Below are 16,920 nucleotides of genomic sequence, written 5' to 3'. Positions count from 1 at the left end.
AATACATCTAGAATACAATCATAACAAATAATATGTTATATGTATAATGAGGGGAAAGGTATATATGACCCTTTGACCCCAGAGTTCACCTGCGGCAACCCGCACTGAGCTTGCTAGATCGTTGGGTTCACTGGTAGAAAGCTATTGTAGTCGAAGTGAAACAACACAGGCTAAAGCAGTTCTCCAGAGCCATGCAAGGAACTGTTCATTCCAAAACAGCATAATAACAAGCGGTTACTAAACATCAATGTCTGCAGCAAAGGATATGTTTGTAGAAATGCATGTGACTGTACTTAAAATGTGCTGAGCTAGCTGTCAAGCCAAAAAGTGTGGTACATGAGAGGAGGTTAGTGCATGAAAGCAAATAAAATCATCTTTAAGCATACAAGGAGTCATCTCCAGATGACTCTAGCACATATACAGGTAATGTTGACATTTGTATATGAGGTAATATTTGAAACAGTATGTCTTGAATTTATTTTCTTGGGTGGAAGAGAAATGTCACTAGTCAGATCTGTATTCCAGATTTGTGGCACACAGCAGAAGAGGTTCTGTCCCCATATCTTTTCATTCTTGCAAATCTTGGCATCACCCCTAGCAAAGTCAAATCTTCGATTCTGACCTCAAGAGATATGTAACTTGTCTATTCTATACTGGAACGATTTGGAGCCAGCTTCCTTTAAAATGAACCAACACAACAGAACTATAAGGCAATGTGCGTGGATCCAGAAGAGGTTCTAAATGTGGGTGTGATCTTGTTATTTCTTATGGGAATCTCTTTAAAGTGTGCGCCTGCATGGAGGATACTCTTCAGCGGTGCAAAGTGGATGTATGGGATGTCAGCAAGAAAATGATGTTCTCTGGGGGACTAAGGCTGATGTTGATAAGGAATGAGAAATTTGCCTGAGACTGAAAGTATAAGGGTAATTAAAGATGTATTGCTGGGAGCCAATCAAGTCAGGGCCGGACTGGAAAAAAAGCAGCAGTGGCAAAAATGATAATTTCAGCCACCATTTACACCAAATGAGCGACTTCAATGCACTGAGTAGGATTTCCCTAAGAGAATTTTGGAAAAGTAAAATCAAACGGTGCATGTTAACAGTGCAATTTCCCATTATATTTTCTACATTTCCTGGTTATTCTGAAAGGGGTCCAATAAAATATTTCAATACAGAAGAGTTTGCCGCGGTACCTTGGAGCTCTATTTCTACAGAGAATCTAATCATGAAAGTACCTGTGTGAAAATAGTGTGCCTGACAAGAAAATGATCATGCTGTTCCTATTACAAAATGCTTTCCTCTCATCTATACTTTATCAGCTTTTGAATGGGCCTAAGCACATGCCATGTAGTCCTCTTTCATTACATAATATTGCACTGCTGGTAGCTTTCAACCATTTAAAAGACAAACCCAATGTAAATATATGAAGCTAGGATGGATGTTGGACATATATGTGGAACTTACTCAATTATTTTCTGATTTTTTTAACATAGAGGACACCATAAGGGACATAAAATACACTTGGAACCTATTGATCAAACTCTTTATACAGATGGTCAATTTTTCAAGCAGTCCAGCAAGACTGGTAGTTTGTCATAAGGTGTTTTGAATATGGCTAATTGAAAACGTTGCGCTACATTTGCTGCTAAAACTTAAGTCAGGCTAACCTGAGGCTGGGGCAGGAGCTCAAGTGCCTTCAACACCCCAGTATTTGGGGGCTGGAACATCAATCCTCAGATGAGCCCTTCCACACCTTTCAGCATGACCATTGTACTACTCTAGAGGAAAGGTGTCAATTCCCACCAAGAATGGTAGACTGCCATTTTCTGTTTATAAGTGATATATCCTTAAAGAGATATAGGTAAATGTTTGCCATATTTAGAGGGGCATAGGGCTTTTAGTGTGTTTACAGACACCGTTGTACTGTAGTTCAGTGGAGTTCAAACATTGATACCAGAAAGAAAAAGTAGTGGTAAAGACATCAGGTCTCTACAGCGAAACCTATTGGCTTTGTTAATTCATTTCTGGGTTAGCTAGTCACAGTACATACACATAAGGGAGGAGGTGTGGCGCCGCGGCCAGGGTGACTGACTCTGGGGATCACGGTTCGATCCCCGGCACCGGCGGCAGAGTAGCCCAGCACCATGTGACTCTGGGCAATAGCTTGCTTAATCTTCCCGACGGCCCCCAGCGCCTAGAGACCCTTACGGGTGATTGTTCGCGCTTTACAAATGTGGATTATTTTTATTACTTCTGCCAAATCCATCTGGGCGTGGGATTTATTCAAATAGAACCAATTTATTCAAGTATTATAATCACATTTAAATAAGTCTACCATGGATGTGCATATACAGAGTGGTCTTCTTTGATTTGGGTTTGTTGAACTACTACACACCCATTTATAGGTACTTGCTGTGCATGTGTGTGCATGCGCACTTGCTGGTGGCCATCTTGTAAAACCATTAGAAGAGGGACGGCCCACTGATAGTGCAGCACTTGCCAAAACGTTAATACAAATGAAGTTGGAAATAGGCAGAATAAGGGGATACCCAATGGGGATGAACACGAGCAGTGGCTGTGTGGAAGATGTTGAAAAATGAGCGAGATGGAGAGAGGCAGGGAAAGCAATGAGGGTATCAACAATGTGAGCAAGAGGGTGGGGAGTAGAAGTGGGAAGAGTAAAGGGGGAGAGAGCGAGAAAATACATGTACTCCAATGGAGTGCCTAAATGAAAGAAAAACACAAAATCAGCAGAGGAAAGGTACAATCGAGCTAATAGGAACTATGCGAGACTAAATTTCTCCTGCGTGGGACAAACACAAGAATAGGTAGGAAAGTCATAGAATGGAAGACAGCTGAGATTGACAACAAATCCATCCAACTATGAGCCAGGGTAGACTCAAAGCCCACTCTATGTATGTATGTTGGAAACAATAGGTCTGGCCAGTAGACAGTTAAAGTTGTCTGTAGCCAAGACCTAAAAAAGCAGCATATAAAGTAATGATATTAGCTTTTGAATGACTTCTGATTGTATATGTACCCATTCGAGAGAGCAAGGCAAGAAGTAGGATATGTTTTTTCATTTTACATAGAATTATTTCCATTGATATTTTTGCGATGCACACTAGACCAATAGAAAGCACTAAGGGTCTTGAAAACATTCAAAGAACAACATTTCATTCAGTTGGTTAGCTGATGCTCAACTTCATTTGCAGAGATGCCTAAAACTAACTGTCCTTTGTCCAAATAACCACTGTGGTCCTCGGTTGTAAGGTTACTCAGCTGTAGGACACTTTATATTGGCTTTCAAAAGTGTTGTATACTTCCACTTGTCAGATACATTAGCCTAGAGGCAAAAACGAGTATATCCCTTCAAGGGTAGAGCACATTTTAATGAACAACTGACTAGTTCTTTACTTCACCCAAGATAAAGAAGGCCCATAAAGGCTGGCTCTGCAGGAATTGTACAATGCATCTTCAAACAATAGGATTCAATACCCCAAAACATACTGCAAATGATCCTGAAATGTAACTCAGCATTCTCATACATATTTAGCACTCCATCGCTCTCTAGCTGGGTTTGCCCTCTACAAATGCCTGAACATGCATGCATGCATACATACATAGAAATGCCACTGTCAACACTTGAATGTCATATTATTAAAAAAATCACGGCAGAAGGATAGAAGGAAGAAGTCGGCATATCAGCGCTGAGCATCAACTTCTAGAGCCATTTTGTCAGTGACTGTCATGCACTATTGAAGAGCAGCGGCGGCCCATGTTTAAGGGCAGAGGGGCCCTTCCCCATACCTTTTTACAAACGTGAGCAAAGGCCAGCCCGACAGACACTTTTCATGTTCAGTCAGGCAGCGAGGTGCTGTACCTGCACTAAATGCTCAGGTGCCTGATCTGAACTTTGCCAGGCTGAAGATGTCACAGCCCTGTGGGCGAGATTTCCTCAGCCCAGCAAATCGCTTGGTGATCCTCTCCCTCATGATGAGGGGGAGCGCCACTGATCACTCGGACATAGGTGCTTCAGTTTTAAGCCCTGAAGTGTCCACGGCGGAGTGTCTATTAGTGAGACTCCTAACAGAGTGGATTAGGGTTAGCAGTCTCCCTGACCTCATCCCACTCTATGATGAGTAAGGAACTGCCGCCTGCCCTTCTTGGCTGAAGGTCAGCCAATGAGAGGAGGCGGCAGTCTCAATCCTTAGGAGTCACAGAGTTTTCCCTCCTGCCACCTGAGAGTGCTGCTGCAGCCCGGTAAGTGTTATTTTTTTTAAAAATGTTTGGTGCATGCATGTATTTATGTATGTATGTATGAATGTATGTGTATTTGGTAGTGCGTGATGTGAAAGGGTGTGTGTATGCGTCTGTATGCGTCTGTATGTGCTTGTGAATGGTGGGTGAATGTTGGATGTGTGTAAATGCATGCATGTGAGATAGTGTGACTGTGTGGCCCGTCTGTCCCCCTGATTAAATTACTGGCTGTCACTGCCGAAGAGACAAATGAAAAGAGCAATTTGAAGTATGGGTGTGAGGGCTACAGTTTCCAATCTGTCTTTGAATTTTTTTCATTAATATGATATCGAAATAAATACCTCAGGGTGATGGACAAGAGATATGCTGCAATTTCAGACATAAACATATAGAAAGCATCTTTGAAACCGATCAACCAGTGGACATAAAAAATGATGAAAAAATATATGTTCTAAATAACTATGTCACATTTGGACACAGAGCTGAAAGCTCCAGCTGATCATTATTGGCAGTTGCTCCACAATGACCTAAGGTTGCCTTGATCGCGCAATAGCCCAATTATTTACCAGTTCGCAACTTTTCATTGTCCAATAACTAGACAAACACATTTTGGAATGGTTCTATATCGTTATATCAAGGTGAACAATATCGAACTACAACAATACCTCATCCACTAAATCACTTGCCACCATATCATCAAGGTAAGAAGAAATTGGTAAGTTTAAATTTGCTATTCTTGTCTCACCATTTATAAACATGGATGATATAGTGGTAGTCCATAGAATGGATGAGATATTATTGACTTAGAATATTTTGCATGATCTATTGTGACACCCGTGCAAATGCATCTCTATTATGTCGAATGCTATGCGTTTTTTCTGCACCTTCACATTGCAACTATGGAGGTCAAATATTTTCCAGAAAAGGAGCAGGGTTCTTGTTTCACTAGCTTCATTTACACAACATTTTAATTTCTTCTGCTCAAATTAAAAGATTTACCTTTTTTTTAACCTTTGCTCTGGATGCCAAAATCAATTACAAAGTTGGTCACAGTTCTAGTCAGACCTAATATTCATTTCCTGACATTTGAAAAGATATGTAAGTTTGGTATGATTACTCAATTGGCTGAGCTTTGGGTTGGAATATTGAGATACATCTGGCTTGCTCTGCACAGAGAGAAGATGCACAAATAGTGATGCCTCACTCTATGACCACAATATTCTATTTGCTTCAAACTGTCAGGGCTCCCAGTGATGTTCTATGTCAATTTTAAGTAGGTTGCTCCTGTCTACAAAGCCGTGTTAGGTATTGGACCTCCACATTTGCGGAATGGTTTACCTTCTTGTGCTTGATTGCCTTGTCTCTGGCTTATAACCCGAAGTGGAGCAGGGTATCTCAATTTTGGAATCATGACTATAAAATGGTTTCCCACACAGGTCTTTTATGCTTTGAGCTTTCAGTGGTGTCAAAAGCTGCGGAAGACATTTTTCACTAGCAGCAACTTTGCTGATTTGAGTTTATTTGTCCTTTTTAGGTCTCGCTGGCATTGCAGCGCTTCGCGCTGCCGCCAACGAGACTTATTGTTGCCGTGTTTGCTCCCAAGGGAGACAGACCAGGGCACGCGCAGCGATCGGGGTCTGTGGACGCGCTTCTGAGAAGCGCTTGCGCAGACGCACACGCCCCCAAGCGCGCCCGCGCCACGCTCCGCTTGTCTTGTTTCCATCCAGCTTCTTACAAGTACGCTTTCATTCATGTATAAATGTCTGATAATTTACAGGAAAGGAGCAGAGTGGTTAAGTTAAAAGAAGTAACGGCAGACGTGACGGGAGATGCTTTTTACATTTAAAAGTACTTGAAACCATGTAAAACTGCATACACATAATTTAAATGCTTTAAAGCTTATGTATTTGTCAGATTGCCTTGTTCAATTTTGTAATAAAATATATAGTTCTTTTTTGGATGGAGGGCTCAACATATATTAAATGTTCCCAGGGGCGTAACACAGGCCGCGCAGCCCCCGCGGTGTGGGGGGCCCCAAGGTCCAGGGGGCCTCCTCAGCACAGTGCTCTGGCGTCGGGTGTGCGCGAAATATCGAGACACCCTGGCGGGGCCTGCTGCCCTCAGCAGTGGTCGCGTTGCAGCGTTCTAGTGGCTGTGGCGCCGTGGGGGAATGTCATGTGACCTCACCTCCTGGCTGGTCCTGGAAGTGAGGTCCTACCGGATTCAGGAAGCGGAAATTAGTGGAGGCATGTTGAGAGTGCAGCCCAGCACCATGACAAGATAGGTACTGCCGACCAGGCCTCATGGACAAAGTCGGGCCCGAGGAGAGGTCGAGACACAGCAGAGGGAGTGTAAGTAAGAGAGGGGCTGCCAATTACTCGCCCCACTGCCTTCCCTAAACCATTGGCAGCTGTAGTATCACCAGACAGCGGTTGGAACTCTGCTTTCCAGTCAGGTAAGGAATAAACCTGACTGCTTTAAGACTTGCTATTATATGACTTTGTAAAGTGTTTGGTTGTCTCGCTAGTAAACAATGTATTTTTTTCTTTGACGTTTTGTAGCATAAGTGACTGGTGACTTTGTGTAAACATTAGCCTAGGGAGTGCTGCCTCATGTGATGATTAAAAAACGTCTCGTGTTACTGGGCAATCAATAATCATGCAGTTGATTTTGGCATCATGTCGTCACTTTTCACTACCCCCCTCAAGGCCACATTCATTTTTTAAGCCTTTTACCCCGTTTTCGGTCTTTAAATTTCAGTTTCTATCTTTCTGCATTGTGTTTGTAATTGTCAGTGTCACTTCACCCATACCTTTATGCCCCATTAACGTGTCCCTACCCTTTGGTGTGAGTTCCCTGTACCTTTCTACCCTGTGTCTGCATTAAGTTGTAGTGACAGTCTGCTCATGTCTTTATGCCCCCATGTTTATCTCTCTAAATCCCAGTGTCTGTAAACATGCGTCTGTTACTGTATCAGTGTCCCAGTGTCTCTCAATCCACCCCTTTCCGCCTCTTTGTCGCTCAGTTGGAGTGTGCACATTAGCGCTTCCTAGCGCTAGGCCTTTCACAGCCTTCAGATGCTCCCATTCAAACTTCACTGATGTCCACCTCACACAGTGCAGTAATGTCTACTAGACATTTCACCCCCTGCAACAGAGGGCAGCAGGGGTGCACTGAGGAGCTAGTATAGCGCACAAATGGTTGTAATTTGTGATATTTATGTGTTTCCCTTGTCTTCATTGCTTCATTTTTCTCACGAGAAAGTGTCACTCATACTCCTTCAAATGTCACTCTTAATAACATTACAATTCTGAAAATGTCACACATGGCAATCTGAAACCTTGGCAGCTATGTGAAAATACTTCATTGCACACTGCAAAACAATAAAAAACATAATGATAATTGACCTGCCGGTTAAAAAAACGAAGGTCCTTCACATTACATCCATCATCCAGGACGGTGAGACGATTTAGGCAGAGATGCCGGGGGCCCGCATTGAAGCAAGTAAGTGCACTCTGCATTTTATAGAGTGCTATTTATTTCCTTGTAATTTTCAATCCGGAGCGCAATTTATTTGCCAACCCTAATCTGTTACTGCAAACATGTGTCCCAATTGGGTATTCTCACCTGAGACATGTTTTACAAAATGTATTTTAAAAGTATGCATGTAATTTATTCTCATACACAAGCGCAGCAGATTTACCACTAATCCTTTATTCACATCATATTTTATGATGAGGAGTGCCCATTTGCGCACCTCTCAGCCGAGTCCCACCAATTGGATAAATGTATTTGTAAAAAATATACCTCTAAAAACAGCTATTTCCGATCGTCTTACACTTCCTAGGCTCTGGTCTGTTTTTTTGTGTCCGATGTTAGTGCTTAGAAGCAGGCACTCTATGTCGTGCATTATCCATGCTGCTCAGTCTTTTCACCAGGGAGGTTGAATGCTTCTTTCCCACTCAGCATGCCCCTTGCCACCTCTTTGCTTCCTAAGTGCCCCTCTATTTATGGTGCTTTGCAGCAGTTTTAAAATCTTCTTAAAGTTTCTCATTGCTCAAATTGGTTTAATTAATATGTTTCACTTGTCCTAATTGCTTGACTTTTCACATGGGAAAGTGTCACTCATAGTTGCTGAAATGTCACTCATAATTCCGCTGAAATTATGAAAATGTCACACATAGCAATCTGAAACCTTGGCAGCTATGATGCGCTATATAGATGTGGAGACATTTTGAATTAGGTGTCACCAGAACTCCAGGTGTTCCTTGCTTTTCTTGTAGGGTAACTTAGTGGGTTAAAGTATCAGTAGAACACTGCATTAAACCTACAGGCTATGGTCTGAATACCTTCAGGTCAGACTTAGACCGTCATCCTCCCAAGAGTGATAAAATGAGTATACCGTGTGTGTAAAGGTAACAGATGTGGCAGCCTAATAGCAATTGGCACAAAGAGCTACATGTCACACAATGGTCTATGAGAGTGGACTCCTCCTCCATGGTGCTCTATGTGCAGCAAATGTGAGGTTTGCATCCAAAGCTTCATGCTGTCTGCTTTCTTTACAGCTATGAAACCAACCACTACATGTGGCAAAGCCAGGACCAGGACACTAGACAAGACCTGTGTACATGGCAGGCAACAGCACTACACTGTTTCATATAGCTTAGTTAAATAAATGGATGAGGTGAAGCTGACGCAAACCTCTACTGTGCAGTCTCATCAAAACATGACCAAAACTGGAAACGCACATTTTAAAGGCAATGCACATTGTTGGCATTTTTATTATGCTCCCTTTGTTAAGAATAAATTAACAACCATGTCAGTTCTTGACCATTGTTCATGCTTCTCCAAGCCAACCACCCTACAAACTCTCATCTTTGAATTCTAACTACTTTCTTCTGCAGCCACCCTCAACTTTTGACTACATGCATGCCTTTTGTTTAATCTAAAAACCAGTCTTCCTTGAATATTCTCAAAGCGTTTTGTCTTTGATCCTGCATCCACACATCTGTTTTTTGCCCACTCTCAATCCCAGTCCTCCTTCCCATCCAGCATCCAATTTATTTGTTAAATCTCCCCTCCACTCTCTATTCAACTATTTTCCTTCCATGTTTTTGTCTTCATATCTCTCATGACCTCCTCGACTCGCCACTAGCACCCTTGAACTGTCAACCCTCATTGCTTTTTGTCCTCCACCTTTTTTAAACTAAATTTTTTCATATTTGCATTTATAGGGCAATACAGTACTTGTTGATTGGATTTACCAATAATGAAATTGCTGTGAGGTAATCCCAGTGTGCATACGTGAATTTGTGTAATCTCTGTTGCTCTCGACATTGGTTTTTCACTAAGTATATTAACACAAATAAGGCTCTTACGCTCCAGTCGCAGGTATGATTATCTCCCCCAACCAAGCCTATCATCTATCAGTCTACCATTAACATCTAACACATGGTTAACTATTCTTGCAGACACAGTGACGTATGGCCTTTACCACTGGCTGCTTCACCCTAACTGGTTGTTTATAAGTAAACTATTTTATAGGTAACTGACTTAGTCACAACCTTACATGCACCCATCATGCTCCATGCCAAAACAGATAGGTAAAAGACATTGTAAATTACAACGCCAATAGCTCTAACTCTCGCCAATGCGAGACCTATTGTATTGCAAATGCTTGTTTTACTTGTTTCAACTTGCTGGTGTTTTTTATCACTGTATGATAGCATTATTTTGCTTTCTCAAATTTACATGAAAGTCAGTTGAAGTCTGCTCAGCATATGGAGGAAATAATGTTGAATATGTAAAGATATTCTGATTTATCTTAAAGTTATGACTGGGATTTGAACTTCTTCATAATTAGTTCTTCAGAAATCTTGATAGATTTTGTGCACATGTTGAAATGATGATGAAGCATTTGATTGCATTATAACCTTATAATTAAAATGAAATTAATATTTAAAAAATAAGGTTTTTTCAATGTCTGATAATCATCTACCATTTCGTATTTTACACCAGTTTTCAACCTGTGTTCTCAGGATGCATGATAATCTGTGCTGCACCAGAGAATTTAACACTTAAATGTTTAATCCTAGCACATATATTCCATCACAATATCAATATAGCCTAGATGAATGCTGATTTTAGTCAGACAAATGAAGACCAAGATGTAATGCAACTGTATGATATCTAATGAAGTTTTATTAAGAATGTATTTTATGATCTGCCTCCTTGTTATGAATGTAATTCATTTGAGTATCTACGTGCACATTGCAAGGATTTATGGTATACTAGGGATCACCACACAACAACTATTTTATTATCTTTTGTTATGCAAATTCCTTTTTAAATGCCCATTTCATAAGTAGTGACGTGTTAAGATGGCTATAATAGAATCAGCCAGTTAACTGATCCTACTATGACCCTAATTCCAAGTACAATATAAAGTTCTGATCCTTGTGTAAAGGGTTTGTGTGATAAATATCACACCATGATGCTTTCCCTGGCATTTTAGCGGGTCAAACTTGCCAATATTACCAGGGAAAGAAGAGAAGACAAATATAAAACATGCAGAATTTTGTTATTAAATTCTGATTCTGCTCATTATTCCTAATTTGCAAGTGAAAAACCTGGTGTAGGAGGCATTTATCTCACCCGTTTTCCATCATTCTATCTGAGTAATGGTATTTACCAGGCATGTTAAATAGCTTAACCCGATCTGCCTATTTGTAATCGGGTCCACTGAAAATCGGAGCATTTGAGGAGACAGCAATAAGGGGACATTTTTATTAAAAAAGGAAATTCTCCCATTACTGGTATTACATGTCATTTCCATATAAATATTGGTATATATATATATATATATATATATATATATATATATCTATAGATATATATATCGCTGCTCCGTTGGTCTTGCCTGTTACCGCACTCATGAGCGGGTGCCCGGTCCAGCGGTGGCAGACCGCTATATTTCCAGCTCCTTACTTATTACAGTAAATTAGGGCCAGCACTCGCGTTAGGTGTAATCCGTTATAGATTTATTCACGAGTTACAATCAATAGCAACAAACGCGTTTCGGCGTTAGCCTTTGTCGGTGTCGACGGGCGCCGTTGTCGTGGCAACTTAAATTACAAAACAATTGCATGCAACAAACAAAGGACTCATGCTCAACTTTGAGCGCCATCTTAGAGTATGTTACTAATCACATATCGTGCCTTGCAAAATAATTCAACAACTTATAATACAATGCATTCTTCTGGTCATATATATCCAGTGTATTGGTCATGGCCACAATTAATTAATGGGCTATTTCACAAATATAATAGTGTTAGCGCATAACTGAAATTGCACTAGTAAAATGCGTTCTTGAGTAGCGTAATGTCGCCCTGGATGGGCTTTCGCTATATGGACATAAACTCCCACCATATCTTAATGCTGCTCAGAATCCCCCTTCCAAAATAACCTGAATGATTCAATGTAATAAACAAGGGACTATTGTTCCGGTAGAGCGCCATCTTTGAACATGTTTACATACATATTTCAATATGTGATGAATCTAACACGCAGCATATGGTATCAATCATGTTTCCTAATCCACTAATGTCTACATATCGCCCTGTATGGGCTTTCTATATTAGTGTTTTCGGATATGTCCAAGGACTATTAGTTGACATTGAAAATCACTATATGGTGTGACCAAATCGTTTCCAGTTTGGTTATCGCATGCAAAAGTTTATGTCCATAAAGCGATAGCCCATCCAGGGCGACATTACGCTACTCAAGAACGCATTTTACTAGTGCAATTTCAGTTATGCCCTAACACTATTATGTTTGTGAAATAGCCCATTAATTAATTGTGGCCATGACCAATACACTGGATATATATGACCAGAAGAATGCATTGTATTATAAGTTGTTGAATTATTTTGCAAGGCACGATATGTGATTAGTAACATACTCTAAGATGGCGCTCAAAGTTGAGCATGAGTCCTTTGTTTGTTGCATGCAATTGTTTTGTAATTTAAGTTGCCACGACAACGGCGCCCGTCGACACCGACAAAGGCTAACGCCGAAACGCGTTTGTTGCTATTGATTGTAACTCGTGAATAAATCTATAACGGATTACACCTAACGTGAGTGCTGGCCGTAATTTACTGTAATAAGTAAGGAGCTGGGGATATATATATATATATATATGTATATATATATATATATATATATATATATCACAACTATAAACATTCTGAAAAGCGGTAACAGCCGTCAATGCTTTATCAATGTACGACAATAAATGATGCAATCTCTTCCCATTAAAACACAAAAAAGTAGAAGGGGATATTTACTGTTTAAAATCTTGAAAGAAAAATATTTTTCAGTTCATGAAGACAAACCCATGAAATACATCTATTTATAACCACAGAAGTTTGAGACACAACATTACACTGTAAATTTCCCCAAAACAGACTGGGGAACGAATGTGGTACTTACAAGGACCTTAAGCACGGTAGTTCCCACAGTGACGTTCTCAAACAGACTAACGTTATAAAGTAGCTGGCTGAAGATGGGGCGGTTGTCATTTTCGTTGATCAAACTGATCTTCACTTGCGCCATTCCGACGTGGTCGCGCACACTTTCGTTTGCAAACAGCTACAGCAAGAACACAAAAGAGATGCAAGTCACCAAACTGGGACCAAAAGCATTCCAACATCACCATAAAGAGCTCTGAAGAACATGAAGGCGTTGACTCCAACCACAATGCCAAACTGAATACTTTCTTCAAATAACCTCCCTCAAAATTGGCTCTTAGGGGATTGGACAGATTGCTTCCAGTACTTCGCAATAGATAGTACTGCTCCAGCAGATCTTGGATGGCTATCATTCAGAAATGAATACTTTTTGGCAACACTTGCATCTCTATTTCTGTTGGGATCTGTTGGACTATTAGCCATTACGTTTGTAAGAACTCCTGTGTACTATGGCTAGGTCTTTTTGCTTTCTAGTACACAGTATATGCAATGGGACAGACAGAAAAAACATTATTTTTGTTAGTTGCTACACTTTGGAGTAAAATACATATGTGTTATCTAGCACACACTGTGACGGCCTCCAGGTCAGTAATTCTACAAAGAAGTCTCAGAGTGTTAGTTGTCATCCAACGGCGAAGTGCTAATACTACTGTGTTAAAATGTCAAGAAGTGCTGGTGAACAGATTGTGATAGCGCCTTCACATTACAAAAACAATTACTTCTAAGAGGATGCCCCTGTGTGTACTTTGTGAGTATGTGCCCCTATCAGGCATGCAGCTACAGCTGGGCTGAGAGGGTTTTAGCCTGAACTAGGCAGGATGGGCTTGAGCTGCTGGCTTGACCTTCAGCCACAACAAAAAGGTAAAGGTGTCTTTATTACTTTGACAATCGAAACACAAATTCATGTTATCATTATATAACATGATTGTTTCTTTCCATAATAAAGAATTGAGACTCCGTATTTAAAGTGAACGGGTGAAATGGGTCAATGCTGCAATCATCGCATCCAACACCCACCAACAAATAACAGCAGGGATACCCAGCAATACTTTCACTCTAACCAAAGAGCTCAAATCAGTATTCATCAAATGCCAGTTAGAAGATAGACAATTAAAAATATCTTAAAGCATAACATACATTTTAATAGCATCTTGTGTCATGTTTTCTTGGTGCTGTGAAGAGTAGACATTGATATGGTGCAACACTAATTAAGCAGAAAGTGCTTAAAGGTTACATTTCATTTTGACATCAAGGAAAAAATAATCCTCCATACTTATTTATATATATATATATATATATATATATATATATATATATATATATATATATATATATATATATATATATATATATATATATATATATATATAGTAAAACATAATTTTTGTGATGATTTTCATTAATTAATCTATATATATATATATATATATATATATATAGACTAATGAATGAAAATCATCACAAAATGTAGTAAATATAGTAAAACAATGAACACTCATTAAAAAACAAAACTAAAAAACGGTGTTTAAACTACTGATGTAATCAGTCTTTCTGCAATGGTCAAAATCTTTCTCAACTGACTAGTTAATGAGATTGATTCACCAGATAAACATACATTAAGGGCCTGGCAAGCGGATCTCACCCCTGCATTGAGAAAGGAGGGTTGTATAAGAAGACGATGTGCATTAAGCAAGATTGGGCAGATACAAATAAATTCCCATGCTCTGAGGTGAATTTATCACTTTCTAGGGGTGCTTCTTTGCAGATAAGGCCTCTTTATCTGCAATAAGGAGCAGAGAGGGACTCAGAGGGATGCAGAAGGGCTTGCTGCTCTGAGACAAGATGATGATACACTTTGTGACAGAGAATTTGGGATTGTTTGGTAAATGATGATAGAGAGGAGGCATATTGATGTTCAAAGTCTCATGAAACACTCTTGTTTACTACAGTGTTGTTATGCACATGCCAATATGGAGAACGTAAGAGAGATCTAGATAAGAAGGGATTGAAAAAGAGATTGAGAGAGAGAGAGCCTGAAAGAAGCCTAAAAATAGAGACCCAGGGAAGGTGATAAATAGCAAGGGAAATTTCAAGTTGATAAGAGAGTTACTCAAAGAGACCGAAAGAGAAAGAAATATATTAGTGGTTCCAGGTAAATAAACTGTTAACATATTCTTTTAGAACAAAGGGACTTCAGTTTTTGTCTGTATCTTAAGATGTTACATTGCTTATTTGTATAGCTTTTTAATCTGTGATAAGATCATCTAAAAGCACAAAAAGGGGAAGCGAAAACATAGGCAAGGCAGAGACAATTGGAAAGGATACTTGCAGGGGGATGCAGATATCACCCAACACATTGGTATCTCACTGGATAGGCAAAAGTGATTTATAGGAAACCCAACTTATGTCTTTTACAACAGTTAGGGAGTGAAGAAAAGGAGATGCAGTGGGTGGCAGGAGGGATGATGGGAGGGAAATAGGTTTTTGGTGTGACAGTGAGAAGAATCAGATAGTGACAGTGCTTTGTAAATCATGGTATACTAGTAGTGATGCTAAGATAGGTCAGGAAGTGTCACATTGAGGCAGGATACTGCTCAGTCGCTCTGCAATATCTAAAGGCTGATCCCTCATGTGCCTCCTCCTAATAGTAACATTTCACTGTGTACCCACTGCTGAAGATGGAGTAAGTTTTGGAGGAATAACTGTTGTCCTAGGAGCACAGAGATGGCATCAAGGTTAGGTATCAGGTCTTTTTACAATTGTTTAAGGGGTGGGAGTGAATGGGTTAGGTTAGGTGGAGGAGAAGTGAGCATTAGTCATGGTTACCCAAAACTGTTTTCTTAAATGTTCTGAATTTTGGCACATTACTGCTGTTAGAAGGCTGTCTACTATTCTTCTATAAATATATTTTTATGCTTCTATCGAAAATTATCCCAAGACGTCATATTTCTTGATCCTTTTGCCCTGTAAAAGAATTCCAATCAAATATATACACCAGGCTATGTGTAAAACATTACGTTAAAAGCCACAAATGTAGGATTTTAAGTTGCTGACATATGATTTTAATAGCACTGTTGCTTCACACTTCTAGAAAGCCTTATTATTCATATCTCTCATATTCATGTATGTGATACTTGCTTGGGTATTGAGTCTATGCTGCTATGGATTTCATATGACTAAAATACCAAGTGGAAGTGACATCAAACACATTCACCAGAAATGGCTATTCATGATTGACACCTTCACCCACATTGAGTTCCTCAACAGATTCCCATTGACTCCTCTAGCTGGAAGAAAAATAGCGGGAACCAAAGAACATTTGAAATGGGTTAATTTCCGATCTTGCCACTTTATTGATGAACCCCAAAACCATCAGCTGGGAGCAGGGCCGGCTCTAGGGTGGTGCGAGCGGTGCCACCGCACCGGGTGCTGCCTTCACATGGGGGTGCCTGTTGGCTAGTTTATATTGTACTTAAAAGCACCTGCTGCTGAGTTCTTGGCCTCCAGCAATTTTCAGTCAACAATTAAAATGTCAAGAAAACTCCAGTGATTAATCTTCCTGGCAAGATCGGAGTTTTGTCTAGTAGACGTTTTGACTTGTGGAAGTTTTAATTCATGGTAACATAGCGCAGAGGGTTAATATGCCTGCTGCAAAGAACATGTACCATGCAGATCACAAAGTGAATATAATGTCAACAGGTCATTGGGTTACTGCTTTTGTCAGAGACTTCCTTTTGTTAGTTGCAGTTTACAGTGAGGTATTAAGTGTCATCAAAGAACTGCCTGCAGACTTCAAGGTATAGATTAGAGCGTATGTATTTTGTTTTCCCCAGAGTTTAATTATTCTAATGTTTCAAAAAGGGTTCATTTGGGTACAAATCAGTTCTTGTTATTAAAAAGAACCCCAATCCATTGAGTTAATTTTTAAATTTGGAGTTTGTGCTTCTCCAGACCAAGTACTCTTCAACTATACTACCTACCTGTATGGATGGCATGTGTATCCACCATTTGTTGTCCTCTGTCTTATGTAACATTTCCTATACACTAATTTACACACCTATAACTGATTGTATCTGTGTAATGTGTGTTATGTAAAGTGCTCTGACACCCTTCACTTTTATGAGTGACGCTAT

The 16,920-nt window shown here is 40.0% G+C and overlaps 1 protein-coding gene across 1 annotated transcript in view; it reads right to left on the bottom strand.

Annotated features, from left to right (window-relative positions):
- The window catches only part of LOC146867050 (cadherin-23-like), a 571,698-nt gene that overhangs the window by 518,201 nt on the left and 36,577 nt on the right, over positions 1-16,920 (bottom strand). The window contains exon 3 of the mRNA XM_085619648.1: positions 12,750-12,908. Coding sequence (XP_085475774.1) covers positions 12,750-12,908 — 159 coding nt within the window. The remainder of the gene's footprint in view (positions 1-12,749; positions 12,909-16,920) is intronic.

Source organism: Triturus cristatus, chromosome 1_2 (assembly GCF_964204655.1).
Source record: "Triturus cristatus chromosome 1_2, aTriCri1.1, whole genome shotgun sequence".
In the NCBI taxonomy this organism is placed as follows: Eukaryota; Metazoa; Chordata; class Amphibia; order Caudata; family Salamandridae; genus Triturus; species Triturus cristatus.
Note: the sequence above shows the minus strand (reverse complement) of the source record. Positions and strands in the feature narration are given on the sequence as shown.